Genomic DNA, 15,074 nt, shown 5'->3' with positions numbered 1-15,074 from the left:
GCCGCCATCTCGTGGTCTCTAACCCTAACACAATATATTCAATGTCTGAAATAATGTGGGTTCTACGGTCGATTTTCTTGAGTTTACAGGACGAAAAACCCGAGTTTCCGGGAGGAAAAACCTGCTTGCCCGTGCCAGAGATCGACTAACTCGGGAACCGGTCGAAAAAAGGCTTAGAAAAATTTCCTCTAGTCGCCGACTAGACTCGAAACCAAGACTTCCTTCGTGCGGCCTAGCGCGGTGGTGTGTAAACGCCACATCCACTGAGCTACACAGGCTCATGGAAGCCTGTCATTATGGTATTTAAAAAGGGAAGACTTATTACTAATTACTATTAATATTTATGCATATTTATATAACATTATTTACTTAATATTCTGGGATAAATGTTTTTAGTGAACAGAAAATATCATAGTAATACATGAATTGTATATTCGTAAATATTTTGTAAATGTGATGGATATATAAACTTCATCAATTAAAAAAAAAAAAATATATATATATATATATATATATATACACATACATACATATATATATATATATTGTGATTATTCATTTTTACTCAGTTGAAAATATTATAAATTATTTTAAATCACTGATACTGAGAGATAAAGAGATGACATGGTTTATTTAAAAAGATACTACTAGTTTAATAAATTTAGTTTAATCCTTTATCCAAGTGTGAGCAAACAAAGTTTGCGCCTGAAAATATCTTCAGGACTGGGGTAAGGTGGTACAACACCAGGGAAACTCGTTGCAAAGGTGAAGCAAGCTACCAACACTCCTGTCTCAGTATCTCCTATAATGCAAAACACATCTCCTTGGAGATATGTCTAATGTTATGCATTAAGGGAAGGGCCACTACCCAGACTAGTTTTGACCTTTATTGAGGTCTCTTCAGTGGGAGCCAGGCCCAAGTTGAGATACCAGGCAGAAGCATTAGCAGGTCATCTCTATCTATAGGAGTTGCCAAATGGTGTGCCACCCATTTTTTTAATAAATTACTCTGGATTTAGAGAAAGATGTTGAAAGTTTATTTTTCACTTGGTTAGAGTATATAAAGAGTATACTTTCAGGTGCAAGCTTTGTTTGCTCACACTTGGATAAAGGATTAAACTAAATTTATTATACTCTAACCAAGTGAAAAATAAACTTTCAACATTCTACTAGTTTACTAGTTTCGTTGAATGGATCAACTTCTTCAGGTATCACAATCAAAGAAATATACAAAAAATAACAGACTTAAAAATTGCATTAACAGTACTAGTCCAAAAAAACAGTAGTACATTTTGAAAACAGTAATGTGAGCTTGAGTTCCAAATAAAAGTTGACCATGTGCTGTCACAAGTGCGCCAGTATTGAACAGAGGCAATGTGTGTGTCAGAAAGATTGAAACTTAGGGAGTTATTGATATGGGAAGAATCTAACGCAATTTCTCTGGATTCGACAATCTTTCTTTGAAGTTCATCATAGCACACATGGATATTAGAAGTTTGTGTCCGGTCCACAATGTGTTGGTGGCATTCATCTGAGTTAATGGAGAAAAGAATGTGGCTAGAGAGAGCGCTGGCTCTAGTCCTGTTATAGGAAATATCACTACGGTGTTCTTCCAAACATAGAAGGATGGATTTAGCAGTTTGGCTGTAGTATGGCTTTCCACAAGCACATAAGATCTTGTAGACTCCTGGAAACTGAGTTGGAAGATGTTTTTCTTTAGGTTTACTAAGTATGGAGTGAAGTTTTGGGAGCGTAGTGAAGCAAGTTCTGAAGTTAAATTTCTTGAGAATTTTAGCTAGTTTTGGTGAAAGAGAGCTGATGTAAGGCAAAGAAATAAAGGCTCTAGGGATCTTCAGAAGCAGTTGAGTGATGGAGAGAAAGAAATTTTTCAATCTTATTAGGAGAAAAACCATTATTAAAAAAGTCTTTTTAAGAAAAAGGAGTTCATTTTCAATTTCTGTTTCTTCTGTTAGTAAACATTTGGTCCGGTGTGCTAAGGTAGAAATAATACCAAATTTTTGCAGAGGGTAGTGATGGGAAGAAGCATGAAGGTGTCTGTCAGTATGAGTAGGTTTTCTAAAAATTGAGATTTTAATACTTTCAGAACATCTGGTAAGCTTCAGATCTAGAAAGGGGAGGCAGTCATTGGATTCCAGTTTGAAGATAAAAGAGATTTTTTCATGAAACTTGTTTAGGTGGTCCAAAAATAAATGGAGGTTGTTGAGACAGTCTTCCCAGATGAGGAATATATCGTCTATATAATGATACCAAAATTTTGGTTTAAGGGGGAAGGAGTTAATAGCTTTTTCTTCAAAATCGTTAAGAAATATATCTGCGAGAATTGGAGAGAATGGGCTGCCCATGGCTAGACCTGAGTTTTGTAAGTAGATCTTTTTGTCATATTTGAAGAGTCCTGACTTTATGCAATGGGAGAGTAAAGAAAAGAGTTTTTTGGATAATTTGTTCTTAAGAAGATTGAGGACTTCTTGAGCAGGAACATTTGTGAAGAGAGAGAGACAATATCGAAACTAGCCATTAAATCTGTTTTTTTAAGTTTGATGTCCTTGATTTTTGATACAACGTCAGCAGAGTTTTTAATATGAGAAGAGGTTATTCCAGAAAGATTTCTTAAAAAAGTTGCAAGGTACTTAGAAAGGTTGTAGGGTAGGTAGGTGAATGTATCCCTTCAACTATTGGTCCGAGCGGGACGTTTGCCTTATGTATCTTGGGGAGACCATATAATCGAGGGATTCAAGGATGAAGTGATCTAAGTGAAAGATGGATGTTTCTTGGTAACTACAAGGTGGTTTTTAATAAATTATTAGTCCTATTGTGTAATTCAATTGTAGGATCAGTGTTAAGTTCATATATATATATATATATGTATATATATTGAATTGAGTTTTAAAAATTTATCAATTTTTATAATTTAATTACTCATTGCAGTACTGAGCAGCACCTCAGTGCTACACCTGCATCATGATACAAGTGTACATATAATTTCTTTGATAGAGAATAAACTATTGTAGTTCAAATTATTAAAAAAATATTATATTAATAATATTATTATTAGTTAAGATAAAAAGCCAAATGGCTAGTTTTCTGGCACCTTAATATAGAAAATAAGGGGATAAACATCCTTTGTTGTTTTTATAGCCAGTAAGCGAAACTAAAGATCGATAACTACGATCTATAAAAAGCCATTTGGCTTTTTATCTTAACTAAATTATAATTACACCTTTATGGCATTCGTATAGTGAAGGTATGTAAGTTCTTTTCACTAAGCTTTGATATCTTCCAGGTCTACCTACTCACTGATGAGACCTCAAAAAAAGGTTGAAACCGGTCTGGTCTGGGTAGTGACCTCTTCTCATAATGTAATGACAGTATTACATCTCCTAGGAGCTGTGTTGTTTTACATTATGAGAAAATATCAAGAATAGTGAGGGAGCTTGCTCCACCTTTACTTCGAATTGCCTTCGCCGATAGTTTTTCGGCATGAAACGTATAGATCGTAGTTATCAATCTTTAGTTTCGCTTACTGGCTATAAAACAACAAAGGATGTTTATCCCCTTATTTTCAATATTATTATTAAGTCACATTCCCCCCCCCCCCCCATTCATAACTGAATTATTCAGATTCACCATATATGCAAGTTGTTACCTACGGAAAGGAAAAATATACAAACAGATAGATGGAACTGCTATGGAAGTTTGCTCTAACAGCAAACTTCTATATGGAGCATTTTAAAAACCAACAGTTTTATGGTGTGTTTGTCATTTGATTACAAGGTCCAGACAAAGAAAACTAGTGACAGGATGGACTTCCTAATGGCTCATTATCCTTCTCTATAACAGAAAAACCTACTCATACTGGAAGGTATTTACATAAATAATCACACATCACCCTTCCCAATAGTACAGAATCCTCAAAACACTTACTCACAAACAGGGATATCTGCTCAAATGACACAGTCTTTGAAACTGAGCTCATGGACCTTTGCAACATCTTTTTAGCCAGTGACTACAGTCCATATAAAATAGTACAATATTACATGCATCCCCCATCCCTCCTACACCCAATACACAGGATCACAACAAAACCATTTCCATCTCATATGTTAAGGGAACATATGAGATGGGAATCTCATAACACATCCAGAAAAAATAGCCAAAATTCTCTGCAAATATGATCGTCAGACTACTTTCAAACCTTACATTCAGCTAGATGCATGCATTCTCCTAAAGATCGAATACATTCTCTTGAACATCCCAAGTGTATAAAGTTCCTTTTTCTGCAATTTAGCCTACTTTGGACAGACTGGTAGATCAGCTAACATCTACCTTGAAGAACACAAAAATTACATCCGAGATCATCTATTTGGCAAGTCAAGATTGGCAGACCATGCTCTGGATACTCCTTCACATAGTATCAGATGGAGAAAAACATCTATATTACATGGAAGTCATTACAGGCCTGAGAGGCTATTCTTAGAATCAGCATCAGCAATGAAAAACTCTCCCAACCTCAACAAGTATGGTTGCATTAATTTACCAAAGATCTGAGAGACTGATTTTAAGATCTAATAGATGGACTTCTTTAAATTAACTTTGTAGTTATCTGACCTATAGAAGGTGCCATGTAAGGACATTAAGTATCAGTTACAATTTAAATTGTTTCTACAATTTCTTGGTTTAGTGCTGTGTGATTTGATGATGCTAGGTAGTGATTTAGCTATTAGTGAAACTCACTAATATTGAAAATAGAAAAGTAATGCTAATATTTAAATATTAGCATTACTTTTCTATTTAAAAATCTGTTCTTTTTTAAATTTTAGTTATTTTTTTTAATATGGCGGACTTTAAAGTTAAAGAGCACCATTTACGTCATTGTATGCTGTTTTTGTTTCACCAAGGAAAGAATGCTACCAAGGCTACCAAAATCATTCGCTCAACTTATGAGACGTATTGAAGGTTAACAAATGTCAGCAATGGTTTAGGAGATTTGCTGAAAAAAATTTTGATCTCTCTGATCGTCCTCAATCTGGAAGACCTCTTACTCTAGATGACGATGCTCTTAAGACTCACGTTGAATCAGATCCAAAACAAACCATACAAGAATTAGCAGAGAAACTTAATTCATCATGGTCAACTGTCCAAGAGCACTTATATAAGAGTGGCAAGGTTCTTAAACAGGGTGTATGGGTACTGCATGAACTGACAGAAAACAATAAAGCACAGAGACGGGCAATTTGCAATTCATTGTTGACCAGACAACAAATGACCCCCTTTTTGGAACAAGTCATAACTGGTGACAAAAAATGGGTGCTGTATAAGAATAATAAATGCAAAAAACAGTGGCTTTCTCCAAATCAAACTCCAACACCTAAAGATTTACTTCATCCACAAAAGGTTCTGTTGTGCATTTGGTGGGATATTCATGGAATGATTCATTACGAACTCATGGTACAAGGTAAGACTATCACAGCAGCCATCTACTGTGAACAATTAGAGCGACTACATCAAGCATTGTTAATCAAATGTTCTGCGCTTGTCAATCAAAAAGGGGTAATTTTGCAGCAAGATAATGCAAAACTACATTCTGCAAGAATGACTCAAGAAAAAATTAGGTAGTTAGGATGGGAACTTCTACCACATCCTCCATATTCGCCAGATATTGCCCCTAGTGACTATCACTTATTCAGGTCCTTAGAACACAGCATAAGAAATAAAACCTTCCATTCACAAGATGATATCCAAAGGAGTTTGATATCATTTTTTGCCTCCTCCAAAGAAAAAACTTTTTTCAAAAAAGGAATTCTAAACTTAGTAGATCGTTGGAATAAGGTTAAAATTAACTATGGTGATTATAGAATTGAATAATGTTAATTTGTTCTTTAATAAAATTTATATTAAAAATGTCAAAAAATTGATTACTTTCCAGTCCCCCTTATACAATGTTAAGCATTATTACGAATAACATCTGTCTGAAATCCTCTTATGGTGAGAAGTGTCAGTTCAGTGACAAAAACCCTTGCATCAATCCTACCTTCTGATAATTCCACCATGAATGTACAAATGTAAGTGTAAGTGTATTTGCCACATCTACTAAGTATGTGGCAAAAATACAATTAACGTATCTCCCCCCCCCCCCCTCTTGGTGGTGTTTACACCATTAAGCATTATTATGAATAACATCTGTTAAGCTGAGATGGTAGAAGTTCAGTGACAAAAACTCTTTTGATAATTCCAGCATACCCAACTTCATGACTGCGACAACTTCTCTTTGGAATGCATTGAATGTATTAATCAACCAAGATATTACAGTCTCACTTCTGAAAGATCTCCTAAAATTTACTGTTTAAAGGAGGCTCAAACTGACAAAAAAATGTCCTTTAACAGTACAGTATCACAAAGAATAAATGTACAAATGTAAATGTACAAAACCACCAGACACCTACACAGAAAAAATAGAATTTCTATATTCACTGAATCTAAAGCAAACGTAAGAACTAGCACATCCTCCTTACTTCCCAAAATCTAATTACAAGCAAAGGCCAGAGAAAGGTAAGTCCTCAACCTGTCTGAAATCCCATAAGTATGCAAAGGAATAAGGAAATCAGAATACCACTGCCAAAAAAAAAAAAAAAAGAGTACAAATTTTGGAAGAACTGATTAAATAGGATTTGAAGTTTTTCTTTTCCTTTAATTTAATCATTTTTTAGCATATTTAAAGTTGTAGTTTTTAAAGTTTTGATTATATCTAATTTTTGTTGAGGCAGTTGTGTTCAAATGGCAATTATGTTTCTTGGTTCATTTTTATAGTTAATAATAAACTATAAAAAAAAAAACAAAAAAAAAAACTTAAGTTAAAACTTATACTTATTTGTGGAATTTTCAACAAAGTGTCATAGGCATCTTCTATACAGTATTACAGAATGCCAATCAAATAATAACAGACAATTTTAAAGAAATTCCATCTTAGCAGCTAATGTAAGATAACTAAAATGATTGATAACTAATTTCCTAACAAAAAATTAAAATTAAATTAATTAAAAAAAAAAAAAAATATATATATATAGAGAGAGAGAGATAGTAATGTTTTATACATGTCTTGATAAATGCATTCTATAAGAAAACAACTTTTATGAAGGACTCTTGTCTTATTGCAGTGAATTCTAGGTTTAGTGCAGATCATGCTCAGGAAGTCCAGACTGTTCAGGCTCATAATATTTAATACAAGATTTTATGTTCTTTTAGATGAATAAAAGCAGATCTTCCAGTTTGTCCAAAGTAAGATAAGCCACAAGAGCAAGAAATCTGGATTATTATTATTATGCCAACTTACACTATTCCAATCTTGAAACAAATTGACATATTTTAAAAAGACAGTCTACTTCTGAACAGTGTACAAGATATGACAAACTTATAGTGAAGAAGATTAAATACATTAACAGAATAATATTTTTAAAATGTTGTAAGATGGCTCAGGTTATTCCTATCTGTTTTATAATAAAAGAAATTTATCGGTCTCCTAAAGCACATCGGATTTACATGATGGCTAGCAGGTCATATTTAAATTATCAACTAAATGAAGCTAAAAAACTTTAGCCCTCTTTAAGAGGAAAATATTGCTATAGAATCTGTATTAGCAGCTGAATTTTTTACCATTATTCTTTTTATTTCATCAATCTCATACCACGTGTTTTTAATTTGACTTGTGAAATGCAAGTGCAAGCTTGATTCACTCATAAGCCACATTAGGACCAGTACTCATAATGTTGTCTGTGACTCAGATAAACTTATTAGTAAATTTGTAGACCTTCCACTAATGCAGGGTGACTTTATTGTTTTATCAAAAGGATATGACTTGACAAAGTTAAAAGAAACATTACTTAAATTAAGGGAATATTAAATCCCACATAGTTTTAAAACCGAATAAGAAACTCAAAGATTGGAATCAGAGAGTTTCTTGCCGAATATAGTAAACTATAACGTATCGGCGACACTAGCGTTAGCCAATGCAAGTGATCCTAGTACGTAGTACAATACCAGGGCAGCTCGTTGCAAAGGTGGGGAAGTTCAGATCGCTATTCTTAGGTATTTTCCATAATGTAAAAACACATTTCCTAGGAAATGTATGCTGTTATTACATTATGGAGGGAGGTCACTACCCAGACCGGTTTCAGCCTTTTTTTGAGGCTTCATCAGTGAGTAGCTAGACCTAATACCAAAGTGCATAGCGAAATTGTACTACGTACTAGGATCACTTGCATTGGCTAACGCTAGCGTCGCCGATACTTTATAGTTTACTATATTTGGCAAGAAACTCTCTGATTCCAATCTTTGAGTTTCTTATTCGGTTTTAAAACTATGTGGGATTTAATATCCCCTTAATTTAAGTAATGTTTTCATTGCCGAAATGAAGCTTATTAGCTCTTTATACTTAAGTAAAAGAAACATATTATTTAACATATTAAAAGAAATACAAATACCAAATAATATCCTAAAAGCTGTCACAAGTATATATATGAAAATAATCAAACACAAATAAGATTAAATCATGAGCTATCATATACAAGAGAGATAAACCAAGGGGTCCGACAGGGATGTCCCCTCTCAGCAACTCTTTTTAATATCTACTTAAATGAAATAATAATAAAATGGAGTAAAAATTTACATCAAGGAATTAAACTTTCACCTACAGTTAACTTAAACACTCTCCTCTTTGCAGACGACCAAATAATAATTACAAATTTTGAAGATAACTTACAGAAAGCTATTTTAGATCTAAATGAGATATCCAAAGATTATGGTATGATAATATCAACAGAAAAATCAAAAACTATGGCCTTTAAAGGACAAGATCCAGCAAGAACTAAAATAGTATTAGATAACAAGATCTTAGAACAGGTGAATTCATTTAACTACCTAGGATGTATGATCACTTATGAAAATGAAAAAGATATAAACATAAAAATTGCAAAATATTTAAAAATAACAGGAGTAATTAACTCTATATTTAAACCAAACCTAGTTCAAAAACAAACCAGGCTAAAAGTATACAATACATTAGCCCTACCGGTCTTAATGTATGGAAGCAAAATCTGGACAATAAAACAAAAAGACAAACAAAGATTAACAACAGCAGAAATGAAATTTATGAGAAAAACTGCAAAGTATACCCTATTTGATCACAAAAGAAATGAAGATATTATGAAAGAATTAAACCAAGAACCAGTAATTGAAAAAATTTAAAAATATAACCATAGATGGATGGAACACATTCAAAGAATGAAAACAGAAGGATTACCAAAACAAGCCTTAAAGTACAAGCCATTAGGAAAAATAAAACCAGGACGTCCTCTTAAACGATTCAATAATGACTTCTAAGGCCGGAACAGGCTATACTAGGCCTAAATCCTTGATACGTATGATGATGATGATGATATGTCTTCACTGTTTCTCCCACTCTTATTCTCTAAGCCTTCTCATCCTAATCTCTCTTTTTTCTGAATGTAAAGTGCTGAAGTTCTTGAAGAATAACAACAATTTAATTATTACTACAGCAGACAAAGGAATGGCTGTTGTTGTTCAAGATAAAAGAGAATATGATAGAACATGTCTATTACTGTGAGACTATTCTACTTATAGGCCTCTCATTTCTGAACCTACTTGTGGCCAGATAAATAGGCTTAATTCTCTAATTGATAATGTTTCTGTTTGGGACAAAGAACAAAAGAAAAAAGCTTAAAATCTTTCTAAGGTTGTTCACCTAGATTATATGATCTAAACAAAGTTCATAAACCAGGTATTCAATTAAGACTTGTTGAGTGTACAGGATGTCCCACTTATAAGGTATCTAAATGCTTATCCAATTACTTGTCTTCAACTTATATAAAAAACACTTTGAATTTTAAAAATAAAATTTGTGATCTTCATCTAGGCCCTGCCGATGTTGTGCCTCCACAGCTTAGTCAGTATAGATGAAGCCCTTTGGTCGGAATGACCTAGGTTCGATTACCATCAGACGTGAGGAACCTTTATCTGGTCTCTTTCGACTAAAGGTGAGTTAGCCGGTCTCATATGAGGGTGTTTTCACCCAGAAACGCGGGTTTTTTGTCCCCCCAGAACAGACAAACTGGCCCCATGAACACACGTAAATTAGTCGTGAATACATCCCAGTCCTCTGCTGCTCCCAAGCCCGAATAAAATTGGGAGGTTGGGGAAAGCAATGGTGAACTATCCTGTAAAAAATCTCACCAGGAATACTTTGTGGGCAATGCTTACAAAGTCACCAATGGTCGGAAATGACTGAAAGAGAAAATCAGAATCAGAGTGTGCAGGATGTCCCACTTATAATGTACCTAAATGCTTATCCAATCTACTTGCAACATCTGCTAGAAGATCTTCAACTTAATATAAAAAACACTTTGAATTTTTAAAAATAAAATTTGTTATCTTCATCTAGGCCCTTCTGATGTTATGATCAGCTTAGATATGGTCTTTGTTTACTAGTATTCCTTTATCACACACCACTGAATTATTTCGAGAAGAATTTCTTTCAGATTTTGTTAAACTATTTGATTATGTTATACACTCTGATTATTTCATCATTCAAAACAAATTATATCAACAAACTGAAAGACTGGGCAGTACTATTTCTTCAATCACTGCCAACTTCTTCAGAGACCACTTTGAACATCTCTTTGATAATATTTCACCTAGACATACATACTGATACAGATATGGGGATTGTATTTTTGCAATTTACAATGGTTCTTCCTCTGAGTTACAATAGATTCTTTCGAAATTAAATGCACTTCATCCTAGGATCCGATTCACCTTAGAAAAAAGAAACAGATAACCATTAGATCTACTAATTCTTTGTCAACAAGAAGAAAGTTACAATTTTCCGTTTTTAGGAAGAAGACTCATATAGGCCATTATATCCATGCTGAATCTCACTACCATCTAAGTCAAAATGCTGGAATTATTAAGACTTTATTATATCATGCTCACTGTTTATGTTCTTCTGACAAACTTTTACAGAAAGAATTACAACATATTAAATCCACCTTCTTATCAAGTAGTTTTAATGATTCCTTCATCAAAAAAACACTTAACACTTATGGAATTTCTGCCTCTTCTAATACAGAAGAAATAACTCATATCCATCCTTTTATGTGCAAGTCATTATCAAACAAATAGCGAAAATTTGAAAAACCACTGAACATTTTGTTGCCTATCGTTCCATCAGAAAAATCACCTTTCTCACTTCACCTAAGTTTCCATTTGTAGATTTTCTAGGTGTCTACCAGACTCCTTGCTCTTGTGGCTTATCTTATTTTGAACAAACTGGAGGATCTGCTTTTATTCTTCTAGAAGACCATAAGTTATATATTAAATATCATGAGTTTGAACAGTCTGGACTTGCTGAGCATGCTATCTGCATTAAACATAGTTTAATGCAGATAGCATGCTCAGCAAGTCCAGACTGTCTTTCATCAAATGTCTTTATAAAGATACATGTGAACATTATTCCATCAGTCTACTTAACCACATCCAATGGTCTATGTCTATTCCCTTTATGGGAGATAGTACATTTTAAATCTGCTAATTTCCTAACTAACTTTATATATATATATATATATACTGGGGGTCTCACCCCTCTCCCGAGTTCCGGACTGGTAGGCCGGTTCTCCTTGAATTCTGATGAGTTGAAAGGGGAGGTTCCACCCTTAATAGTGCTGCCCGTGGTTCCCCCCCCCCCCTGAGGTCTGGACTGGTAGGCCGGTTTTCCTTGAAATCTTATGACTCGAAAGGGGGTCCTTCCCATTTTGAGTCTAGAATCTTTTTTTAGAATAAAAAATATTCTAGTTTGTTCATTCTGCAGCTACTAGTCACAGATGTGTGAGAAATCATATTTGTTGAGCCCAGGATATGCTACACAAACATATAAGGGACTTCCCAATATTATGAAGAAAGTCATACACTTTCAAGGCACCTTGAACCAGGATCTCATTCTGCATGGAATATCTGAAAGCTCCCTTTATGTGTGTATACAGCATATCTGACCTCCATTATGCTGATAACTATGTAAAAGTTATTTGCAACAATAAACAATTTACACATGACAAGCCAAGTAGTTCTTGTAGGTAATACAAGATAAAATGTTATAATTTTTTGAAAAATAACTGTTAAAAGTTCCCAGAGATTTTTTTTTTCTCTAGTTAGCTAATTTTCTGAAGAAAATTTTGGTAATAGTAAAACATGTAAATGTTCATTTGTTTCTATTAAATATATGAGTGAAAACCTTGCTATTTTGTAGTTATTTTTAGTTTTTTCAGCATCATCAGTATTAGTAAATACAAAGTTATCAGAAAAACATACATCAAAAGGCATATTTTCTTTGTGAATATTAAAATTTAAGTGTCATTAATTTGCTTTCCTGTTCAAAAATTTCCACTAGGAGAATAATTTACAAATGAAAATTTGGTTAAGCATAAAGTTTTGTACTATTATCCACTTAACATAAACTATAATTGCACATACTAAAATAAGTCTTTCAAGTTATTTGCTATCCATCATATATTATTCAGAATAATGCATATTTTTATATTTCCACCATTTATGAAAATTTTTCAGTGTCCTTAATTTGCTTACACTGTTTCCAAGCTTAAACTAATATAAAATAATAAATATTTGCTAGCTTTTGTATGATATAAAAATTTTTACAACTTTTTCAAAATTCAGCTATAAGCTTCAAAAAACCTTTCCTTATAAAAAAAAAAAAGCACTATTACTGATTTTTTTTTTTTTTTTTTTTCATTTTAGTAAGTGCAAACACAGTATATACAAATAAGTTGTTTCAAATATAAATTAGGCACTTTACAAAATTCATATAACAATACTGCACAACATTATAGTACCTCATTCCTTTAAAAGTATTTGTAACAACCTGAACTTCAGGTCCTCCATAGATAGTTAGTACAGTAGGATATTTTATTTCAGCATCAAATTTAGGGGGTTTAAAAACCATTCCATACACTAAATGGCCAGATGACAGTTCATGACTAAACAACTCTGGCTGAGGATAGCTTGGATCTAAAGCTGTAAATAAAATTTGAATAATGAACTGACTCTACTATACACGTAAATTACTTTAGTTCACATAAAAGATTTAACATAAAACACTTATTCTGTATTGAGAACCTCATCACATCATTAAAGTGAACAGCAAATAAATGGACCATTGCTACACGAAGCAAGAAAAGCAGTATGAGTAATAATGAGCTCACAAAGTGCATTTTTATACCACCCTGACACTGGTAATTAATATTATTAGGAAGCTAAGGAAAATATTTTAAAAATCAACAGAGGAGTGCAAAACTCAACAGCTATGTGCATGTTAAAATACATGTACAAGATGCAGATGAAGAATCAATTGGTGATGATTCCTTGAGTGATTTTAAGCAAAAAAAAGAAGAAGGTATGATAACAAATTGAAAATCAAGGACATAACATTAAACATCTATTTTAACATTTAGCAAACTAATCATGATAATCAGCAAAAAACAAGGAGAAAACTATGAAAAATAGTCAGGAACATTGACAATATTAACTTCATGGAGATACAAAAACAAGTAAAATTTCAATTATTCAGGCACAATTTTGAACACACCAAATTAGATATGGAAATATAAACAACAGAATAACCAAAGCAAATATGGTGATTGTGGTGGTGGGCCACAAGTGAATAATTTTATATGGAATAAGAGAGAAATTAGTCAAAATACACTAAAACTAACTGTATACAAGACAGTATTCAACCCTATATTAACTTATGGATCTACAAGCTGGGTTAGAAATAAAACAGTTAATAAAAGATTGAGGGAGCTGCATAGCTCAGTGGATGTGGTGTTTGCACGCCACGGTGCTTGACCACACGTATGAAGACTTGGTTTCAAATCTAGTCAGCAAATAGAGGAAATTTTTCTAAGCCTTTTTTCGAACAGTTTCCAAGTTAGTTGATCTCTGGCATGGGTAAGCGGGTTTTTTCTCCTGAAAACTCAAGAAAATCAACCATAGAATCTACACTATTTCAGACATTAAATATATTGTGTTAGGGTTAGGGACCATGAGATGGCAGCACCTTTTCACTGAGTTCTGCTTAATTAGTGATAGCCTTGGGCCAACTATCCCTCACTGGCTACCAGTGGAGATTGTACTGCCCACTCAGTCTCTAAAAATTAGATAGGGCTAAAATGGCCTTGCTTACTCCATATACTTATGAAAAGGTGTTAGTTGATTTCCCCCCCCCCCTCAGAACTCTCATATATGTAGTCTTCAATCTTTTATCAGTTAATAGCTAATAAAAGATTGAAGACTACATATATGAGAGTTCTGAGAAAAGAAAAAAAAAAAAAGGAATGAACAGAAGGTAACCCATGGAAAAATATATTAAAAATGAAGATTTTGACATTGTCAGCATTCAGGAATGTGTGAACAGAGCTAATCTCAAGAAGTATGGTCATGGAAAAAGAAGAAGAAGAAAGATCAGAAGAGCAGGTGGCTTATGGCAGGAAAAAGACTTAGAAGACCAAGCTTTAGGTGGACTGATGTAGAAAGAAGAGCCTTAGAAGACCAAAATATATGATATGACAATATATGAGTTCTCACAGATCTGATTTTTTTTGCGACAAGCGAATATCTTCCAACTGTTCAAAATGTGATATTCAAAATTCATGACCACTGTTACACACCGGATTTTCACTAAGTGCCTCTTTATAAACATTCATGCCCTTTTGAAGCATCATTTCTTTCATCAATAAAGTCTACTGGGGTGCTTAAGGATAAAAGCTGGATATCTGGTAGGAGACCTCCACATAGCCTTTTAATGCAGAGAACTAACCAGGGTTTCTGACCTAATGTCCAACCTAACCTTACCTTCTCATGGTGCACCATTGTTAGTTATCCACCTGGATACTGAAAAAATGAGGATAGATTGGCAATTTGGGATTTAACTGATCAAACTGTATTCTTGCTGGCTTAAACCATACTATAAAATGATG

At 33.5% G+C, this 15,074-nt stretch overlaps 1 protein-coding gene across 1 annotated transcript in view; it reads right to left on the bottom strand.

Moving 5' to 3' along the window:
• Positions 1–15,074, bottom strand: part of LOC150110456 (dipeptidyl peptidase 9) — a 441,463-nt gene that overhangs the window by 145,411 nt on the left and 280,978 nt on the right. Inside the window, exon 14 of the mRNA XM_090393952.1 lies at positions 12,933–13,113. Within this exon, the coding sequence (XP_090250078.1) occupies positions 12,933–13,113 (181 nt within the window). The remainder of the gene's footprint in view (positions 1–12,932; positions 13,114–15,074) is intronic.

The sequence above is a fragment of the Typopeltis vanoorti genome, chromosome 1 (assembly GCF_054136105.1).
Source record: "Typopeltis vanoorti isolate ZY-2024b chromosome 1, IOZ_Tvanoo_1.0, whole genome shotgun sequence".
NCBI lineage: Eukaryota > Metazoa > Arthropoda > Arachnida > Uropygi > Thelyphonidae > Typopeltis > Typopeltis vanoorti.
Note: the sequence above shows the minus strand (reverse complement) of the source record. Positions and strands in the feature narration are given on the sequence as shown.